This window comes from Zosterops lateralis (assembly GCF_965231275.1).
Source record: "Zosterops lateralis genome assembly, chromosome: 20".
Lineage (NCBI taxonomy): Eukaryota > Metazoa > Chordata > Aves > Passeriformes > Zosteropidae > Zosterops > Zosterops lateralis.
Genome location: NC_139780.1, coordinates 7,349,362 through 7,371,014, shown reverse-complemented (window position 1 = coordinate 7,371,014; position 21,653 = coordinate 7,349,362). Strand labels below are relative to the sequence as shown.

The window sequence follows — 21,653 nt, the reverse complement described above, 5'->3', positions numbered from 1 at the left end:
CGTTCATTTTCACCATTAATCCTCTCTAAGAAAAAATGTTCTGGACACACAGACTTTAACTACTGCTTGGAGAGCTTCACCTAAACAATTCTTTGATATATTTTTCTTTTCACTGAGCACCAGGAGTAAGCGAAGTACGTATATAATCTACAGCTTTTAAAGGGCACTCAAAGCAAACTCTTGGCACCTTCGTTTCCACAGTGCTTCTAAGAATCCTGTATTAGTTACTAGCTCTGAGTAACACTTGATGCCAAATTAATGTAATACATCAAAATAATGTAATGTCGGTAACAACTTTAGCACTTTAGGAATCAACAACATATATTTATGGTACATATTTCACAGGCAAACACTTACATGAGCTCCTCTATAACATTTCTTCTTATGTAAATCCCTAACCTAAATACTGCATCAGGAATTATTCAAAAGACAGTTACACTTGGACACAAGAGTAACCTTGAAGGAGTTAAAATGTCCTCAACTACAAGTCAAGTTGAAACTTATTTAATTAGGTTCTGTATTTGAAAAAAACGAAATAAATTCTTCCATTAACTAAACCAAACTCCCTTAAAGGCAACAATATGTTCCTTCTCTGTCAGGACAGAGCGCAATGAAATCTTTATTTTAATTGGGGTTAGCTAAGGGGCCATTTGGCTTCAGATGCTTTGTTTATCAGCCCTAAGCTTTACAGCTTAGCCAGGACTTGAAATATTTTACTACAGAATGATTTCATTTTAGAAATAATAATAATAATAAAAAAAAATATATACACACACACACTCTTTCAAGGAGTATTTTATAGAGATAGAGATAATTTTGAAAGTGCATTTTGAAAACTGGAAGTCTAGGTGCAAGGTACCTTGAAAGAATCCCTGATTCCCTTTAGCACTCCTGGATGAGGATCTCCTGTGCAAACCCCTGTTAGGATGGGTTCTGCACCCCAGCCTGCCAGCACAGGCAGTGCACAGCCAGGGCTGCAGAAGGGCCCTGACTGCCCTGACCAACCAACAGAAAACTCCCTTTGGGGAGGAGCTGCTAAACTTTCATACAGAAGCCTTGTACCCGAAAAGCTTACAGTTGATCACTTCAATTTTAAGACAAAGCAAATGAATTCTTAGTTGGTAGATGATACCTCTTTCCTGTAATAAACTAATTTACAAATCTCAAACATCTCCAGTAATAGTTACTGAAAATCCTATGGAAACAGTTATCAAAGAAGGGGAGAGGGAACAGGAACTCTGCAAAATCACAGCCCCAGTTCAAGAAGTGCAGCTAAAATTTTTGAAATCATCTAGAAAAATTTCCTGTGTTATTGTGAGGATGAAGCTTAGGCTGGATTTTGGACTTACTCCTTATTAAAACTCCAAGCATTACAAGTGTTCCTAAAACCAAAATTAAATTAAAAAAAGAAGAAATAAAGAAAATTCCAAGCCTTATTTCCACAAATCAAATATATCTAATGATATTTTCATATTCTTTTCTCCTGGATCACTAAAATGTAATGAGTCAGATCCCTTTTTTTCTCCCCCCGCTTCAAAATTGTAAACCTGATATAATTTGTAATTGTCTTCTGGAGGCATCTGGTGTTATATTGCTGACAGTTTTATACATATCACATAACACAGCACACCACATACATTATTTTAGTTAAAAACTAAGCCAACAGTAAGTTATTAACTCCCGTTTAAGAATTTGATTATATTTTACAACCAAAACTTAGTCTTTGTTTTGTCATCACAAACAAAAGCATTGCTACTGACTCTGGAAGAATAAAGCTTATTTCAAACTAAACATCGAGATTTGTGCTTCACCTTTATGCTACTGGAAAGAAAATACAGCAATTCTAAATTAAATGTATTATTCATATATATTTTTTTAATTTCTTCTCTAGACAGCTTTGTGCATCTCTATTCTGTACTGTTTTCTCATGAGAACTATAATAAATGAGCTGCTTCTGCAACTTCACAGCAGGTATTTTGATTTGAGAGTAATCACAGTTTTCTCTACAATCTTTATACAATTTATGTCCTGATCATCTAACAAATAAGTAAAAGATTTAAATTGACATCAATATGTATACCTTTCTCTAACAGTGCAAACTAATTGTATATCTCTAAATGAGAAAAATGTTTATTAAAAAAAAAAAATCTAGTGAATATACCAACTATTGAGTTCAAAGCAAAGACACCACATGTGTCTAAATAAATATCAAGGAAGTGTCAGAGGTAAATGAGGAGAGACCAGGTGAAATGTGTGTGATGTGTTAATTGTATTCAAAAAAAATAATAGAGCAAGACAGAGAAGCTGAACTTCCAATTATCATAATGGTATCTACTTCACAACACATTTTCAAACTTGAAAGAGACATTTTAAACCATAGGAATTCTGAGCAGAATACCTCCAGCTGTGCTCTGCATAAATCTTGCACGCTGTACACACACAGTTTATTTAAATACCAAGTAAAGTTATGACTTCCAAAATGCATATTTCAGTCACAATAGAATATCTCTCATTGCCAGAGCTGCTACTCACTGAATGAAAGGTTCAGAAAACAATGAATTAAATTAGAAAAAGATAAGAAAGGACAGAATGTTTTCATTTGACGTTTTATCAGGCTGAAGTAGTGTGGTTTTTAAGGAACAACGTACTTAGCAGCCCTCTGCAGGGTTTACATTTTTGTATTCCCCAAAACAGAATAAAGAAGAAAAAAGTGGTCCTCAGTGTGAGACTTAAGTTTTGCCTATACAGCATTTTGGCCATGAGCCAGAATTTGTCTTTCACTAACACCTTCCCATAGCAACATCAACGCTCTGATGCCATGCAAGAGCCAAAGCAGAAAGGGGCCTTGGTCCCCTCTGTGTTTCCCAGGGCACACATGGGGTTCCGTGAGCCCCAGGGCAGTGTCACAATCTCCCACACTCCACCGTCAGTCCTGGCTCACGAGCAAAGGGCTCCTTCTGCCTTGAGCCCCACTGCACCCCAGGTGTCACTGTATGAGCTCTATCACCCAGGTATGCAAATTGTTACAATTCATTGGGATTTACTGCCTTTCACCTGCCTCCTTTGGTACCACACCAGTACAAACTGTACACTCCCATTCATACACAATATACACCATGAAAACCCAGAGTTCCATGACTTTTCTATTATGTTTCTAACCCAATTAAATATTTTAATTTTTATAATATTTTCATCAACTTTATCTGCCACCGAAAGCTACTGTATAAATCCAAATCCCAAAAATCTCTTCCACCATCTCTGTCAATGGAAGTGATACTTTCTTTTCAGTTGTACAGCTGCTCACACTACTGAGAATGTTCACTCCACTCCTTGCCTACCTGCCTGAAAGGTCCTTAGGGGTGGGGTTTTCATGGGTTTGTGTGTGTTGGTGGTTTTTCCTAATACCAGATACAACAGCTCATTTGAAAAAACACACAGTCACTGAGTGCCTCACACAGAAGCTGAATTCAAGGGTGATGTTATTTTCTACTTGGTGTTTGTTTATGTTCCTTGTTGTTCCCCTTCAAGTCCCCTGCGCTTCATTAGTTCAGGAAATATCTCCAAGTTCTCCTGCATGGAGGCATTTGCAAGAGGCTGTGCACTCACAATTAGAACTAAGTATCAGGAGACAACGCAGTGAAAACACAGGCAAGAGTCAGCCTAAAACAAACAACCAAAGGCTTGAAACAAATTGAGAAGCAGCAAAACCAAGTGCATCAAATAGCACAAACCCCAGAATCAGGTGTGAGAGGCACAGCCGAGTAAGTGAATATCCAAATCCTCACACTGCAAAGCTGACAGAGCACAGCCTGCTGCTCCCTGCACAGCCTGCCCTGTAACAGGGAGATTGAGAAGCTTTGGAACAAAGCTCCTTTTATTTCTGCAGCACCACCACAGAAGACACAGAGTGACCTGATCCAGGCTGACAGCTGAACACGCAACTTCTATGGGGGCTGCAAAGTTACTCAGACAACACGGCCAAAGATAGTTCTCAGATTGCTCAAAGGTTCCACAAACTAAGTGACCACAAAACCCTAAACATCAGCATGAAGCACAGAAACATGAATAATCTCAAAGCAGACCTGTGCACATCGGCATTCTGACACCACACTCAAAGGAAATTCATGTTTCTGCTATACTGCACAGTGAGATACATAGCACCCCATCCCTCACTTTGGGCAAAGTTCCTACACCCAAAACCATTCCCACAATGGATTTTGGGGGAAGTGTGTTTGCTATTTTTGCTTTGATTTGGGTTTTGCTGGAGTTTTACTTTAACATGTGTGATGGACAGGGAAGTTTGTCTGCACCTTTCCAGGCAGAAACACCACAGTCAGCAGAGGGTCATGTTAATTGTCTCAAATATTACTTTTTCTTACCTTCCCCTCAGAATCCTGGCTTCCTCCTCCCCTTAGCGTGGCATACAGAATTAGATAACACAGGATCTTATAACAGTTTGGAGATTACAAAACCATTCTATTTACTACATACCAGACTGCTAGAAGAGATTAAAGAAAATGTCTTTTCAGGTTCATTAACATATGTATATCTCAACAGACTTAGATGTAGAATAATAAATGCTATTTTGAAGAACAGTAACTGCTTGTTAGAAAAAGAGCCATTTTTAAGGTTTAAAACAGCAAAAGCAGAAATTTGTCTATAGCAACAGTAAGGCTCAGAGAGGAAACAGCAACAGAACTGAAATGAAAACAAACATCACATAGAAAACAAACAAACCAGTGTTTCCCTACTAAATCTTTTCCAGTCAGTGACTGTGAATTCAGCACTTCCCATGGATGGTAAAACACAGCAATAGTTACAGGTGGCTTCTAAGGGAGGTTGCTGAAACCTTGGGTCTTTAAAATGTCACAAAACACAGAATCTTCAGAGTAGGAAGAAAAAAGCCTTAAATTTCAGTTCCAGGATATACAGAAACTCAATTTATGTATATTTTTATCACAAAAATCAGATTTTACACACTGTCAGTGCCATTCTCACTGTCTACTCTTACCTGTCTGTAAAGTCACCAGGATGACATTTAGAAATAACTGTCATTTAGGCACTCCTAGACTGTCTCTACAGGCATGGATTTGAGAGCTCAACCACTTGAACAGGGAAAGAGTAAAGATGGGTGGGAGAAAATTCCTGATGCTATACATCAGCACTGACTTTAAACAGAACACAACAAAACTGCAAGTAAAACAAAAAGTTCTATTTAACAAGCTTCTGCTCACTGTTTCCTCTACAGCTCAGGGTTCATTTTAACAGATCTGTGCACAAGTTATATAAGCATTAGGGATCATCCTTCTTCGTATTTTCTGCAGATGGACAAACACTCTGAAAGCTCTGAACTGTGGAGACAGCTCTGGTGACAGGGAAGTATCTACTCTGCATGCTGTGTGTGCCTTTAAAATATACATGCAAGGAAAAGAAGCTAAGCAGAAGATGGCCATGGAAAGGAAGGAACTGGGATGTGGCAATTACTGGGAGTTGGAAATGACTATTTACTCTTCCACTGAATAACTTAAAAAAATAATTCACCATGGCAACAATCATACTTCATAGTAGATAAAGCACTGAATGTTAAAGCCTTTGCAAAATGAACTATGCACCAGTACGTAGCAAGCACTTGCTTTATATTATTGCACACATATTCCAACAGAATTTCCTTTTTGACTCATCTGGCATTTGCTTTTTCACTCTGCACCAAATATCATCTATTTTTCTGACTCTGATCTCATGAATCTGGAACCGTTGAAGGCATTTGTTGTGTCTGTTCAAGGGATTCCTATAAAATAATTAATGCGTTCATTATCTCCTTAAGTTGAATTGAGTGTTGAATTGAGCGTTATGTTGAAAAAGAAATTAGAAACCCTAATGTTAGAAATAGAAACTCTATTCATAATGGTTTCTTCCCCCGTCATTGCTCAAATTGTATCATATTATGAGAAAATTCGTATCAATGTTACAATTATGAAAATTGGTAGTACATTGTCTTCTCTATTTAAAATCCAAATTTAAATTATCAGGCTTTGACAGGACAATAGAACAATGTGCATAAAACACACAATCCTCCACCAGTGTAGTTCAGCTAAAGCAGTGTGAAAATTGAAGTATATAAAACATCTGTGAGTTTCAATAAGTAGTTTCATATTAAGATCAGCAGTTCACAAATTATAAAGTAACTTCAGCAATGGAAACACACGAAAAGCGTGGAAGCAGAACGCACACTGACTCTGCCTCGGATTTCCTGCTTACTCATAAGCAGAGGCATCCAAGGAATATTTAGGTTCATTTAAACCAAATCAATCCAGAACAATTCAAATAACCAGAAATTACCCAGTTTACAGCTAATGGTTGCTCAGGAAAATAAACCTGAATAAGGCTGAATAATTAGCCACGAAGACAAAGAGAATTAATTATGCTTCACTGAAGAGTTTCACTTATCCTCAGTACTTCCCACTGCATGCAGGGAGGTATCAGAACTCTTGGTCCCAGTTCCATGTGGAAGGTGTAGCTCATGGAGGAGTATTCACAACACAGTAACAGGCTGTAATCCATGGTTTTCTACAAGTCAGAATGGCTGCAGTGCCAGAGAACAGGCAGAATTGTTGCCACTCGGGATGCCTGTAGGTCCCAGCAGAGCCTGCAGTGCAGCTCCCACAGCGAGGGGGGAACAAACCCCACAGGGCTGAGGCTGCACCAGCCCCGCTGCAGCCCCCTGTCCTGAGGGGTCACAGCCACAGCCCAGTGCTCGGGGCCAGCCCAGCCGGAGCTCACCTCAGCCCACAGGTGCGGGATGTGCTGCTCTTCACCAACACCGACAGAGTCCGACTGGAGCGCCTGGAACCACTAGGTGTCAGCAGAAGAAAGTGCACGGCCACGGCTCCCATCCCGAAAATCAGCCTTGCTTCCCAACATCCCCCAACTGCTCAGTCCCGCCAAGCACCTTTACACACACCTCGTATTCGCACAGATCGTTCTGCTGAAGGTGACCTACTTGTGTGAATTAAATCTTTAGAAGAGATAAAAACATTCCCTCTGCGATCAACAAAAAAATTGGGAATTTGAAAAAGTCATTCAAGTGAACAAAATGCTCACACTGGTGTCACTGGTAGACATTTAAGCCAAATGCATCAGGATAGTCTGGCTCAGCACAGCCCAGTGAACACCCAGCTGCTGCTGAGTTTGACTTAATAGCAACAGAGCTTTGTGGGGCTGTAAGTACATCACAGCCAGCAGATACTCCTCTGCATTTAAAACTGGCTTAGTGCGGCTACGGGAAACACTGTAGGAAACAGCACTGTAGCAGTTATTTTGTCAAGTAAATATTATAATTACTATTATGCTTGCCAACTGTATACCTGGCTATGTTTTTTCATGCAATTTCTAGTTACCAAAGGCCTCAGAAAGTTCATGGCAACAGAAACTCATTGCCATTGTTCTGTTTATATGTACATTACACAACCTTGTATCTCTAGAGTAAAAGCCTCTGAACAGAATAAGAGCTCTTGCTATGCTAAAGTATAATAATGTGAATGTAGAGCCTGCTCGGTGATACAGAATAATGAAAAAGAGATTCACACCATTTATCCCAAAAAGTCAGCTCATACCAGTGAGATAGTCCATGAAATTACATTATCTTAGGAGACAGAAACTATGGGAAGAGGAAACGCTGCTGCTTCTTCAAATTTGTTTTCTAATTATCAATGATTTTAAATGAACAGTCAAGTTTCTGGAGTTACAGGACACGAAATGCAAAGAACCATCTTATGCTTGGTATTGCTTATGCCCTGTACTTATTCCATATGAAGGTGATACATGAACATGGAACACCTGCAAATTTGCTTTATCTAAATCTTAATGCTGAAAGGTATAATTAAAAATCAAACTATTCATTTACAAAAAGCTTTAGGAAAGAAAGCCCTGAAATTTTCCACTTCCTGATTACTAAAGTGAATTTTACGACACATTTGTGCAGCTATATTTACAAGTTTTCTTTGACGGAATGATAAGCAAACCAAACCATTTCTGCTACTTCCTCAGGTTAGCTGTCCCTCAAAGTTGCACTTTCTAGGGGCGTGCCACTGTCAACTCATTTCAAATGTTCATCTTTAACATTCAGCCTTCAAAATACCAGATGGTATTTCCAGAACAGCAATTTAAATTTTTATTTTCCTTCATAAACCCCTTAACTAGTTAATCTCACACACACATCCAGGCAAAGCATACACCAATATTCCCAGAGTTGCCTGGCAACTACAGGGAGGAGCACTGGAGAACAAGGAATCCTGCAGGGATGGAGGGGAGTCAGTGTCTCCCCAGCAGGGATAAAGGAGGCTCACAGCCAGAGCGCCTTGCTGCTTCCATCTTCGTCATTTATACGGTCCCCATTTTAAATACCTCCATCATTTCACCTGAGATGGTTTGAAAGCCCAGTTCTTACACCCAGACACACACACAAGTCAATACAATTTATTTTTTCCACACACAAAGAGATTCCCAGAGTAAGATGTGGAAGGACTTACACTGACTTGAAAAGTAATTTTTGAAACGTGAATATGAACTGTTGAAATCATACTTGTTTGATGGTGATAACTGGGAGGTTTAAAAGTCAGGCTAAGCTATGCTTTCCTCCTGGCTTTAAAACTAACAAGACAAACTACAGTACTTCAGAGACTTTAGCTACTGAAATCCTCAAGAAACACTATACCCATAGTCCAACTTTTGGCCATGCAACCATTTAACATCATGGTTAAAATTAAATTTATCACATGTCTGCAGGTCAGATTGTTTCATTAATCTTCAGAGAACATGAGAATGCCAAATACACCACCTTTTAACACAAAAACACGATGAAGAGATGGGTTTTGTAGAGGAGGGAATGGTCAGCTCTGCACTAGCCTCTTATGATCATTAATTTATTATTTTTTATCATCTCTCCCCCAATTTGACTGCCTTCAAAACCAAGCAACACCCATACCCTTCCATGGAAAGGTTTTTCCCTGTGTGATGGATCATGCTTGTTGCACCTCCTTCATTTTGGAGACTGAACACTGTTTTCAGTACTAGTCAGCCGAAGAGCCACCATGCTGACCTTAGGAAAAGCAGGTTATACTACACTTTGAATTGTTCGGTTTTTTTCTCCACCACAGCTGCAGATTTACATCTTATGCCGACTAATTGCCTACTTACAGGTTCAATTTTCAGGGCGTTTCTGTAGCTCCCAAAGAAAGCTGCTTGTGCTTTTAGAAACGCTCTTGCAACACCATCTCCAGTGGTTGTAGAGACTTTCTTCAATCTGTTCTTCAGTGCAGAAACCTGAAATCACACAGCAGGTCTAGATCACTCTCATATTACAAACAAAGCGCAACACATTGGGGCACGGCTAAATGAAAAATGTGTTAACCACAGCAGTAGTTATGACAAAAGGTGACATTGTGAATTCAGAGATGAATTTTTCAGTTCTAAAAGCATTACTTTTCAAGCTGTTTTGCTTCTCTAAGATATGATTGGATTCTATTCTGAAACCAATAGGACACTAAAAGCTTCATTGAACCTTCCCTCCTACTTTAAATCCTGTTAACATGCTGTTGAGTACTCTTCTAAAGGTAGTCCATGAAACTGTGTCACTCTTGATTAGAATCCATGAAAGAATCGCAGCTAAATTAATTCAAACATCAGATTAATAGGAGAACTGCTCCACACAACCAGGCCATCCATCACCACCAAGGCTAGGAACAAATCCTGAAGGTCTGAAAAAAATCTATTTGCCACGAATACAAGGGTTTTTTAAGGCTGTATTCCCTGGCATTTCAAAGCCTGAAGGGGCAATGGCCCCGTGAGGGCTGTTTCTGGCTGTACACGCACACCAGTCTCGGGCGCTCAAGAAGTGTACCCACGAGCCACAGGCTCCAATGTGGAAAATTAATGTAAAGTATTAGCAATTAAAATACAGCGGATAGTGAGAAACAAAGACAGAAAGTTAAACACCTTCACCTGCCGCCCAACGCACCTCCCCAGCCCTGCCTCCCCTCATCTGATGTCAGTCCCGACAGCCCCGCCCGCCCTTCTTTACTCCTCACACTTCTCCCTGGGATTTGGGGCTTTTTGCCTATTCTCACACATTTTTGGAGTTGTTTTCTGAGGGCTCGGCCGTGCCCGGGATCTGCTGTGTCCTGCCCCGGCCGCCCCTCACAGCCTCTCACAGCCTTCGGCGCCGCAGACAGAACCAGGACAAGCTGAGGTTGTGCCACAGCTCTCACACAACACAGAGCAAGACAAACCCAAACACCTGGGGCCCTGGTTGTGGAAAAGAGTTCAGGTGGTGCTTCTAGAGGCCGAGGCCATGCCACGCGCAAAGCCCGAGTTTAGTGAGATACCTGACACAAAAAAACAGGCAGGAGCCATGATTTCGGGGGAAAGCAGAATGGCAGGAAATCCCTAGTTATCCCGATTTGCAGGAGAACATGACTGACTCCATAAATAGCCATATGATGAATTTAACAGAAAGAGCTGATAACTAGCAAATCTTCTTTTTCCAAATGCCATACTGAAAATCTCCATGGGGTAGCTCTGTGTACTTCACACTATGCAAGAAACACTGTAGTAGGAATATTATTGACAGAGTGAGCAGATCCTCTGGTAGTGACCATAACTAACTGTTTTCAGAGAGTATGAATTACACTTCAAAAAATATAAGCTGATGGTTCAAATGTTCAAATTAACTTTCAAGATCTTCCCATCCTCCTGCTCTCAATGAAAGCTTGCTGTGGCCTCATCTGTATCTCCAAAATCCTACCAGATGAGTCGAGTTTTCTTAGCCTTGGGGTGTTGCCACCAGCCTGCCTTGGTCACCCAGGGCAGCCTGATTTTCCTGAAGCGCTTGTGAGAGCCTCAGTTCCATTCCTCCCACAGCACATCTCTAACTTCACTTCCTCCTGCAGCAGTCTTACATTTGGGGAGGGCACAGTGACTCCTTGCCGTGCTCCACAGGTGTTAAATATAGAATCCATGCTGGGCACTACTCGCCTTTCTTTTAGATGTTATCTTTGCGCTTGTGTTTACTAAAACAGTTGCAAAGACATTTCCTTTTAAATCTTCTGCAGATTCTGCTGTAAAAGGCGTTTCATTATTTAGTATAACAGAAATAACCAAAAGTGTGTCCAGCACTGTTTATAAATCTGAATGCTTATGCCAATGATCCACGCATTAATGAGCCCACAAACCCATATTAACATAACACATACCAGATTTAGTCTGAAGCCCGTAAAATAAGCTCACTCCTATTCACTGAGATAACGTTCCTCAAGGAGTTCTGTAATCCTCTAAATATAAAAGCTTCACCAGATTGTCAAACCCAAACAGCATACTTCATGTTTGAAGGGGTCTAGACTTGTAAGGTTGAAATAGGCTTTTATTTTCTATATTAAATTATATAAATCATTTAAAGGTAGTTCTTAAAGGTAATAATATATCCAGATCTCTGAAACATTCAAATCCATCTCCAACATTGTTATAAGAGGTTTTCTTTAAACATTCATGTGAAGATACAGAGCCTTCCATCTATATAGAAGGAAAAAGGCTTTATGCTTCATTTTAAACAAACCAGGAGTTCAGAGGGCTGGTCACAGCTTCAGTTCCTTTGGTTGGGACGGAAGCAGAATATTGGCTGGTATTTTGCTACTTCCTGGAACACCGTAGGATGTTCATTTTATATATATGTGGGATTACTGCAACAGGCATGTCAATTTTTGAACAAAAAACCAGTTAACAACAATATATTTAAATATACTAACAAGTAGCAAAAAATCCCATCCCAAAACACCCTCATGTGTACTCTCTGGACAAAATTAGTCTGTAACACAAAGTAGACTATACAAGCAGAATTAGGGTTGTTTCCTGCCTAAAGAGACAGTGATACTTTAAAAAACCCTCAAATTGTGACCACTGAAAATGAGGATTATTTCTAGCCAATCAGATACATATACATGCAGTCTACCCTGAGAGTGTTTTTAAAGAAGATTTTTTATACTTCTGGCAGTTGAGGTTTAAAGGTCCGATTTCAACTCTCACCATGTTTCAGAATGCAATCTGTGCAATGCAGCAGAATGAAATGGTTCAGTAAAGGTGCTAGTGGAAATTCTTTTAATTAGGTCCAAGGCTTTTCAGTTGTCAACATGAATAAAGCAAGAAACGCTCTGCTGCAAACACAGCGTAAGAAATAAAACTGGATTCACCTTTAGGAAAATGGTTTGGTTGCAGAGCTGCAGTTTGGTACTTGTGGCTGCTCTGGAAGCAGCTCAGTCCCTGTGTGAAGAGCTGGCTTCCTCACCATGGTGGCTGCGTGGGGAATGGCAGCAGGACCCCACAGCAGAGCCCCACAGACCCCCAGGCTGCCCCAGCTCTGTGCTACCCCCAGTACACACCCAGCCCTTCACTGAGCAACAGCCACCACCTGACAGAGCAAGCTTCCACTTTATTCTGTGTAACCTGGGCTCTGACTACAACTATAACTAGAAGATGACACTTATTTGGAAATACATGAAAAATCCATACGGGTTGCATTAAAAAAAAATTACTATTCCCTCTTTGCTATTCGTTGCAACACAGACGGTGGTGTAGGAGACTTGTCAGCAGCAGATGCACTTATTGTAATCACAGTCCTTAATAAATCTCTTTTTTTAATATTGATTATTTTAAAAGGAAAGTTACTTCCCAGGGTGCTCTCATGCTGCCAGATTTCCAGCAATACATCAGAAGCAGAAGGTGAAGAAGGGGCAGGTTTTCACATTTCAAATAGTTAATCAGTAACACAGTAGTACAAACCTTGATTTTCAGGGACCTGACCTGGCCACTTCAGAAGCCTGACAGCCAGCAGGTACTGCTGAGGTAAACTGGGGCAAAGCAACAACTTGAGTTGACTCTGCTGCAACTGCCTTAATTCTGTCCAGCTCCTCTGACACAAATTCTAACTGGAAAGACTTTTCAATGGGTCCTATGTTTGTTTGGATCCTAAGAATTAAAGAATAAAGAACAGTTCATTCTTGACTTGCAAGAACCAGTTTAGGTAGCAACATCACTATCGTGAAACTCAAGAACAACTCACTACCTGAGGCTCTAAAAAAACTGTAAGATTTGATTTAAAAAGTGGTTCAAGGAGAGGGGCAAAACAGCTTTTAGAAATTTTCCACTGGATTAATTACCTGATGGTGGATGCACCACAGAGAAGATGTTTTTGCTCACTGATGAATATAGATAGATTTAATTTAGCAAAGTAAATTTTGTCTATTCAGCAGTGCATGAATTGCTCACTGCTCACATTAAGTAGCAAAACTGGCAGAGTAGTTTGACATAAGAGGCATTTATAATCAGGAAACTCTTGAAGTCATTTTTAGTTTCATATATCATAAATGCATCTACTTAGACTAAGACCAGTGGGGAGATACACTCCCAAAATCTCCCAGGGAAGCAAAAAGGAATAAAAAAAAAGAAAGGGAAAAAAAAGTATAATGGATTGGCTTTAGCATCTCCCTGCTGAGATGAACAACTTGATCCACTTACAGTTCCAAACACATGATGCATGAAAGAACTGACAGAAATTCAATTCTTGCACAGCAGAGCAGCTGCTCTCTAGTGGTCAAAGCCAACTCTGGAACTGTGTGAAGGGAGAGACCTGGAGGAACTGCATCATCCAGGTAACGGCAACAAAGTGCCAGAGCTATATCCCACATAAACCCCCAGCCCAAACATTAATTACACAATGCAATGCGACTCAACTTAAAGCTTTGTTGTGAAAAATATTAATCCCAGCTGTATTTATATAGCAGTTGTGAAAAAAAATACCCCATATATGCTACTGGTGAGCCCTGCCAGTTAATTGAATTTGCTGGCAGCACTTCCTCTGCTCTGCTCTCAACATCCTCCGAGATAAAATGGAGCTTTTAAATAGACCTGTGGAAAACTGAATCAAGAAATTTGAACTAATAAAACACAACTCTCTACTGTTATAAAAGTGAAGTAAAAGTAAATAATGAAAGGAAGGAAGTCTCTTAAAATTTACTACATTCCAAAGCTTGAAGTTCTGTGTTTATTGGAGAAGTCTCTTCTGATGTCCTACAGTGTGCCCACAACAGCTCCTTTAATGAAGTCTCATAAAATCTAATATAATACTTGATTGTTGACAAATCATATACATGTTTGAGGCCCCATGCCCACCGTATCCAGACATTTCTTACATAATTCCATGAAATTTACAAGTCTGTCATTCCCGGGTTGTGGATAATGGCAGGAGCAGTGACCAGCTGGCAGATTTGGATACTGGGAGTGAAATCAAAACTAAAAACTATATAAAGCCAGAAAAAGTCACAGAATCAGCTTTTACAGACTAAATGCTTGACTGAAGCCAAAATATTCCAAATCAAGATGGCCCTTTCCTCCTGAGCTCCTGTTTTTGCAGAAGGGATCCTGCTGGAATGCCAGGGTGTCACAGAGGAGGCACTGGCCATTCACCCTCACTGCAGCTCCTCCTCACCCATCAGCTTACACTGAGCTCCCTGCACATCAATTCTGTTTCTCAACTACACACAAAAATGTTCAGATCTGACTGTCAGCACAATATTTCCAACTAGCAAAGCAAATCCAGATTTTCCCCCTGTCACGTTCTCCTAAACATTCAATCTCTGCCTTGAAAACAGCTCCTGACACTCTCACTCCTCTGCTCTCCCCTTTCAGCTCCTTCAGTAGAGATGATTGCAGCAGCAAGTGGGATGTATTTGTGTCCCATTAAATGTCAAGTATTTATATACTATTACTATCAAGTTATTAAAAACATGAAATAATTTACCAGTAAAAAGGTTGAATGAAAAAGAAAACAAGTTCTGAATTCTGAATTCAATAGCAGTGATGGAAGTAGATGTGAAGGCATCCATTTCATATGATATCATATCTCAGGATATAAAATGCACAAAATTCCTCAAAGCTCACCTGGGAGCAGTCACAGGAAAAAAAATCAGAGAATTTCATTTGGAAACAACAGTTAACTAAAGATGCAGGATTGCTGGAGGTTTCAGTGGATGTCTGCAAATGTGGAAACAAACATTCCCAAAAACTTTGGGTCAGCAAGAACTGAGGGAAAGTAGTTCAGTGCTCCCAACGAGAGCCCCCAGTAAGACCCCTGGGTCACAGTGAGCAGGAATTGCTGACAGGAACAGAACCCTTGGATCAGTCACTCCATACATACCACATCATTGGGGAGGCTCTGAAGGTCATCAAAAGGGGTTTCCAGTGTGTTGGTGTCTACGTTAAGGATCACCACATCTTCCAGGGCCATGCTTCTTACTTTCTGTATGTGAGCAAGTTTATGAAAAGAGAAAGGAAAATGTAAGTATGGGGAACTAAATTTTATGGTGATGGCAGAACAACATAGTATCTCAACCATTTTAAAAACAATCAACATTCTTGAGTTCCTGTCATCATTTGTTTTATTTATTCATTTTACAATGCTAGAAAATTAACCTTCAGTTGGCAGAAGGAAGCTCTTAACATCATGCACACTGAAATTTGTCAAACCAGAGGCTCTGTGATTATTCAAGCAAAGATTTATTTCAAGCACCTCTACTAATGTTTATCTTGGTGTCCTGTTCGCACATTTAACAGTTTCTAGTCAAGTCAGGATTTCATTTATATTTGGAAATTCATTTAAATAACAATAAAGAGTGGATTTTCCAGGAATTGAGAATTGCATTAAGTCAGGGATGGGAACTGGTTTCCAAATTTCAGGTAGAATTTTGGAAGTCTAATAAAGACAAGTTTACAACTGCATTTAAGTAAAATGGATGCTGTGAGAGCCTGATCAGTAAATAATTAAATTGGAGGAAAAAAACAAAGCTAAGAGAAATCTAATTTCATATCCTGCTCAGCAAGTCTGAACTTTCTCTCCTGTTCCCATAGTCAAGGGAAAGTTTCTAATCTAGTCTGAAGTACTTCGACACAGAAAAGAAGAACCTATTTCTCAAAAGAATGATCATCAGTACCTGTGACTCTGAGTGTCTAAAGGTATCTGTGATCTAAGCAAATTTAAACACTGCCAGACTTGATTTCCCTGCTTAATCAACAGTAAATGAGTCACTGATACCAAACAGAGCAGCATTTAAACACTTAACACTTCCACTAACAGGAGGCTTGAATGTTGTTTTGGTTTTTTTTGTGGGTTTTTTTTTTTTTTTTTTTTTTTTTTTGACTGGCTGACTAATCACACAGGTTTAGTCTCTTCAAATAAAGCTTTGAAAAATCAAAATCAGAAAAACTGGAATTACAGAATATGGTAATTGAGGAAATTTCCCAGCAACACTGTAAAAAATGTTTAAGCATCTATCTACCTACACACAGGACCAAATGAAAGTTACTGAGCAGGAAAGTGAACAAAAACATACTCAATTTTTAATTAAGGTTTTGTGGGGTGGAGGGAATTGTTTCCTTTAAAAGAAAGGAACTAAAGTCCTAAAACAATGGCAAAGTTGAGCCTTAGGCAGCTAAATAATTACCCTCAGTTTTCAAGGCTCAGTCCTCTGTCTATAAAGCAAACTGCTGTGTACTTAGGGCTGAAAAAAACTCCAACAATCATAAAACCCACTTTGTAGACATTTAAGTTTAGGTCTTCATGAGACATTTCTTTAACTTAAACAGAAGAATATTACATTTAATGCTTTCCATATAAAGAGCACCAGCACTGCCTGACAAACCAGGTACTTTGCAGGAACCAAAGGTCACCCTGTTGGCTGCATCTGATAAACTCTAAAGCAATCCAGGAGCCTTGCTCCTTCTAGGAGTCCGGAAGCACCAGACAAACTGATTTGCTCCTTCCTGTTTCAGAAAATTAAAAATCTCACTTATACTCAGAGGAGTCGAAAAACCTCCAACAAAAAGGTCTTGCAAAGTACTTAACCAAAGCCAGAAGCTAATCAGGCTCAGTGCTGGCAGGACAAGACAGAAGGAAGGAAACCCTTCTGCATGGTGAACGTGCCAGGGGTGTTTCTGTACCTCTGCTGGTGAATCTGCACCTCCCCTTCAGCACAGTGAGGGCTTTTTGGAGCACACAGCAGCCTTGTGCCAAGCAGGGGGATAACCCAGAAGGATGCCCTCGTGGTCCAGGGACTGTAAATGCTGCTCAGTGTCATCACCCCACACCTGGCCCAGAAATTGTCGTATCCGAATGGAAGCTGATGTTAAACTCTGCTGGGCTGCACCTTTACGCCACCAAGACCTCAAGCTCACTGTAAAGATTTGCAGTATTTGTACAAAGGCAGTGGATTTCCCTTGAGACCAACCCTCAGATTTAATAAAACACTGGAGACTGACTTGATTAATAGCATCTGTCTTGCAATGCATTCAAAAACATATAATTTTTTGATGGTCCAATTGTGGCTCATTCTACAGAAATGCAGGCTGACCAGTTCATCTTAATCCTTAGTTTTATCATCTCACCTATCACTATCACCTTTGATAAAGCTAGTATGAGGCACTTATAAGGGCTTTTGTTAAATGATCACACACTTCTTCCACTAAACCTGGCACCAAATCAGCCCAACCAACATGGAAATCACAGTATTTACTCTCGTTGGAATTTGAGTAAAAATTACCATCATTCAGCTGCAATTCTCACATTAACCCCCACTGGATTCTATGAATCACAAAAACATGTAGATCGTTTTTCACAAGTACAGTTTGTGTGTTGTCATAATTTTCTGGAAATGGGAAGGGACAGCAACAAGCTACACACAGGCCCAGTCCATATTTCACAACTTCCTGAAGAGCTAAACAAAATTTTACAAGTGATACCTGTGCAACAGGCTGGACTGTATTCAGTAGGTTCATATTTTGCTGAAAAGAAATGTGGCTAAGCAAGGACCAACAAGGAAACATGAACATTACAGATTCCTTATCTCATTTTCCCACAGGTCAGGGATGTACTGAGTCAAAAGGAGAGATTCAGTGAAAATGTGCATCACATCTCACTCCTGCAAAATTTTCTTAACCATCCTGGCCCAATTACTTGTAGTCATAATTAATCACCTAAAATCCATCTAAATCAAACTAACATCTACACCTGCCTTTTATTTTAAATGTCTCTTTTTAAAAGAGTGGAGAGGTATGGAAAGCTGCTTTAACAAGCACACTGAACCCATTGTTTATGGCCTCTATAAACATGGCTTAGTAAGAATTACTGACTTAATCAGAGAGAACTTATCTCCTGGTGAAAAGAGCACTTTAAATTTCAGAAATGGCACCTTTACTGTGAAAATCTCTTAACTTTTCAAACAAACTCCGGGGGGCCTTAAACACCAGGTCGGTAAATAAGCGCAGTCCGGGTGCCTGCCCCGCTCACAGGCAGCCAAACACTTGAGTCATTTAAATGTTTTATGTGGAAGTTCACAAAAACACAGAAACCATATTCTAATAGAAGAATTAAGGGGTGCTCCTCCATCCCACTCTAGAAGCAATATTCATCCATAACAATAACACCAGTTTACACTAAATGTTATTTTATCAGCACTGGCTACACTTGGCAGGCTCTGCATTTTCTGCCATAAAGGAATCCCAAGTTAAACTTCTTTCAGGTGAACAATTTTATTGAATATTTTAATTTAAAACAAAACAAAAAAACCTCCATAACAATCAAACACCAGCACCCCCTGCCTTTCCTCCCACAAACCAGGTTTGCGTAACTTCACGGCTAAATTGCTGCCAAAACATAAACCAAGTTGATCATGAGGTTTTATAACCAGATACAAACGTGATCAGCATCTTAAAAAATCTTGTAGCAGTAAAAGGGGAACATACCTTCCACCAGTTCTTTTGGAAAGGCAGAACTCCTAACAAAAACTAACATTCTAGCTAACCTGTGTGCTAGGTTTGAAATTGTTAACAAAGTATGATTCACAACAAGTCTAAAATCCATTTGCTTAATGACTTGTCTCTCCTGAATTAATAGTGTCCATTTATTTTCTTAAGGAAAACACCACAACGCCGCAGACAACAATGTGTCAATCTGGCTGCCAGAAGCAGGAAAGGCAGCGGATATAAAATTTTATTATTTCATGCCCCAAGAGCAGCCAGAAGGACTTAATGAAATCATGGCCAGATTTACAATCTGAAATGGCTATTCAGCAGACAGCTCTGCTTAAGCGGGATGTGCCCCCTGACCCCGGGGCCCTTTGATCCGGCCACAGCAGGTGGGCTGGCCCCCGGCCCATCTCCCACCCTTCCGCCCGGGCACCCCCAGCCTCTACAGGTGATTCCCCAGATCCTTATCACAAGCAGCTGTTGCCAACTGAGTGACAAACAGCACTCGTGGAAAACCTCTCTGCTGCTGGGGAAGCCTGCTTGGTACTGCAGAGCTTGGCTTCTGAGAACTCACCCTCAAACACCCCCTCAGCATCCCTTATTAAAACATGGTTCTTGTTTCCATTTTCCCAATAACTGGATAAAAGTCAATTCCATAAGTAATCTGCCATGTTTTTAAATGCATTTTTATCAATACTCCTGAAACCATGTACAGCCATATTGGGAATATTTGTGCGTGGCTAAAGTGCATTTAGGGGTTTAAGACTCGGATTTAAGTTAATCTATAACCCTTCATTAAAATCCAATGGAAAAGCTGCACTTGCTCAGTTACAGGTAGAAAAAGCATTGATTTACTAAGTATAAATGGGTGGGGAAAGCTAATTACTGCTTCTCACCCCAATCAAAAATATAATTAACAATTAACAGTACCAGTGGTCAATGAATTCTCAGGGTGTGTTCTAGAAAGAGGAGCCCTATGGCAGGGTCGGGCTGAGCCCAGGCTCACAGAACCCACGCTCAGGGCTCATTAGCTCACACCCAGTGCACACTAATTGGGCTGTGGTCACACTGGATCCCGAGCAGGGCGTCCTCACCCCCAACAGAAGTAGGGAATGTGCCAAAAAGTGCTCCCCAAATAGGTGTGGGGAGTTCTGAGGGCCCCAGCTCTGCACAGGAGACATTATCAACACCAGGAGAGATCAGCTACCATGTCCTACCACGTGTTACACAACAAGAAGTTCACTGAGTGTTTCTTTCCTCACATGAACATTTTTACTGATACCAGGTTGAAGTAAAACAAAAATCTGCTCATATAGCTTTTATGATATACACCAGTGTCCTCTTTCCTTGGGAAAAAGGTTAGAAGACCATCTTGAAATGCAATGTGCAGTTTCACACACAAATTCATCCTGGATAATCTTGCAAGAATTACAGTTCTGAAGTCCCAAGAAAAGTCATTGAATAACTGGAATATTAATAAAAAATATAAGAAATAGTTTTCCAATCACTAATTCTATCTCTAAATGCTGGGTCTGTGCCCCAAACAGAGCAGGAAAGGGTGGATGTTCTCCTAAGTGGATCCTGGCATGCTGGAGTTGGCTGCCAGAGCTCCACATCTCAGAGCCCAGCACAACCATCCCCAGTATTCAATCAAAACCACATGTGCCCAAATTCCAGCAGGGAGCTCCTAGGTCAAGGGCATTCCCCCTCCATCAGCACCATCACACCGATAACCTTCCTACACAAACAGTTGCAGAAAGAATCATTTTCTCTGGCAAATCGTAAAAGGCCATTGCTGAGTTTGCCACAGCTTCTACACATAGAGCAATTTTATATAATCTGAAGACTAAAACAGTCTACAGTGCACAGGCAGAAAATAAGATAGTGAAAGGGGTGTGTTCTTTTGACAGAGCTTCATTTTCCTATCTCATTATTTATCACTACTAAGTACTTATCTTCATCTAATGTGAATTCAATTAGTTCCATAAGCATGTTCCATTATTCATGTGATAGCTCCAGCCTTGCTTATCCAACAGCTTATAAACTTTTAGCCTTCTTTGAAGTCACTTTATGGATTGCTAAATGGAAATCTTATAAAGAATGACTAACTAGGTGATGATAGAAAAGCTGAAAAATAAGAGCACAAAACACAGCTCTGTATTTTCTACCAAGGTTTTCCCCCATAAATCAGTTGGAGCCCTCTGACCTATAACAGGAGATTATCTTATCTCACTGGAGAACATTTCAGTCACAGCAAATTAGATTTAACAGTCAATGGATAGGCTTGATATTTTAATCATAAGAAAAATTTGTCATTTTCCATTAAAATAACTGCTCCTTCTACAGAGCCCCTGTGGAACACGGGAAACTGCAAACTAACTTTAAGGTACCAAACAGCTCAGGAAAGATCTGTCGAGCTGAGAGAGGCTGGATTTTGTTTAAAATCACCAACACTTCTGCTTCTTTCAGAAGCCCCATTCCAACACTGGGACAGCAAAACCCACAGAAACAAGACTAGAGGTAGAAAATAGTTGTTTCCTATGTCCCAAATCCCATCTCGCCTTCACACCACAGCTTTCCCTGGGCAAGATGAGGCTGCCTCTGATGCTGGCACAAGGAGGATAAAGCCAAGCGTGGGAAAAGCTTGAGCCCAGACCTACCTGCAGCACTCCCTGGACTCCACACAGGGCAAGGCTCCACCTGCCTCAGCTGCAAGTGTGGGAATGAACGCCTCATCCTGACACTCCAATATGTGCATTAACACAACAATTTTAAAGTACTATTTGGGCCATTTCAGCATTTAGAGAAAA

At 40.3% G+C, this 21,653-nt stretch overlaps 1 protein-coding gene across 3 annotated transcripts in view; it reads right to left on the bottom strand.

Moving 5' to 3' along the window:
• Positions 1 to 21,653, bottom strand: part of DENND1A (DENN domain containing 1A) — a 150,091-nt gene that overhangs the window by 46,445 nt on the left and 81,993 nt on the right. For all 3 annotated transcript variants that reach the window (XM_083875634.1, XM_083875632.1, XM_083875633.1), the window contains exons 12-13: positions 15,242 to 15,343; positions 9,196 to 9,321 (exon numbers count right to left, since the gene is read on the bottom strand). In XM_083875634.1, coding sequence (XP_083731760.1) covers positions 9,196 to 9,321; positions 15,242 to 15,343 — 228 coding nt within the window. The remainder of the gene's footprint in view (positions 1 to 9,195; positions 9,322 to 15,241; positions 15,344 to 21,653) is intronic.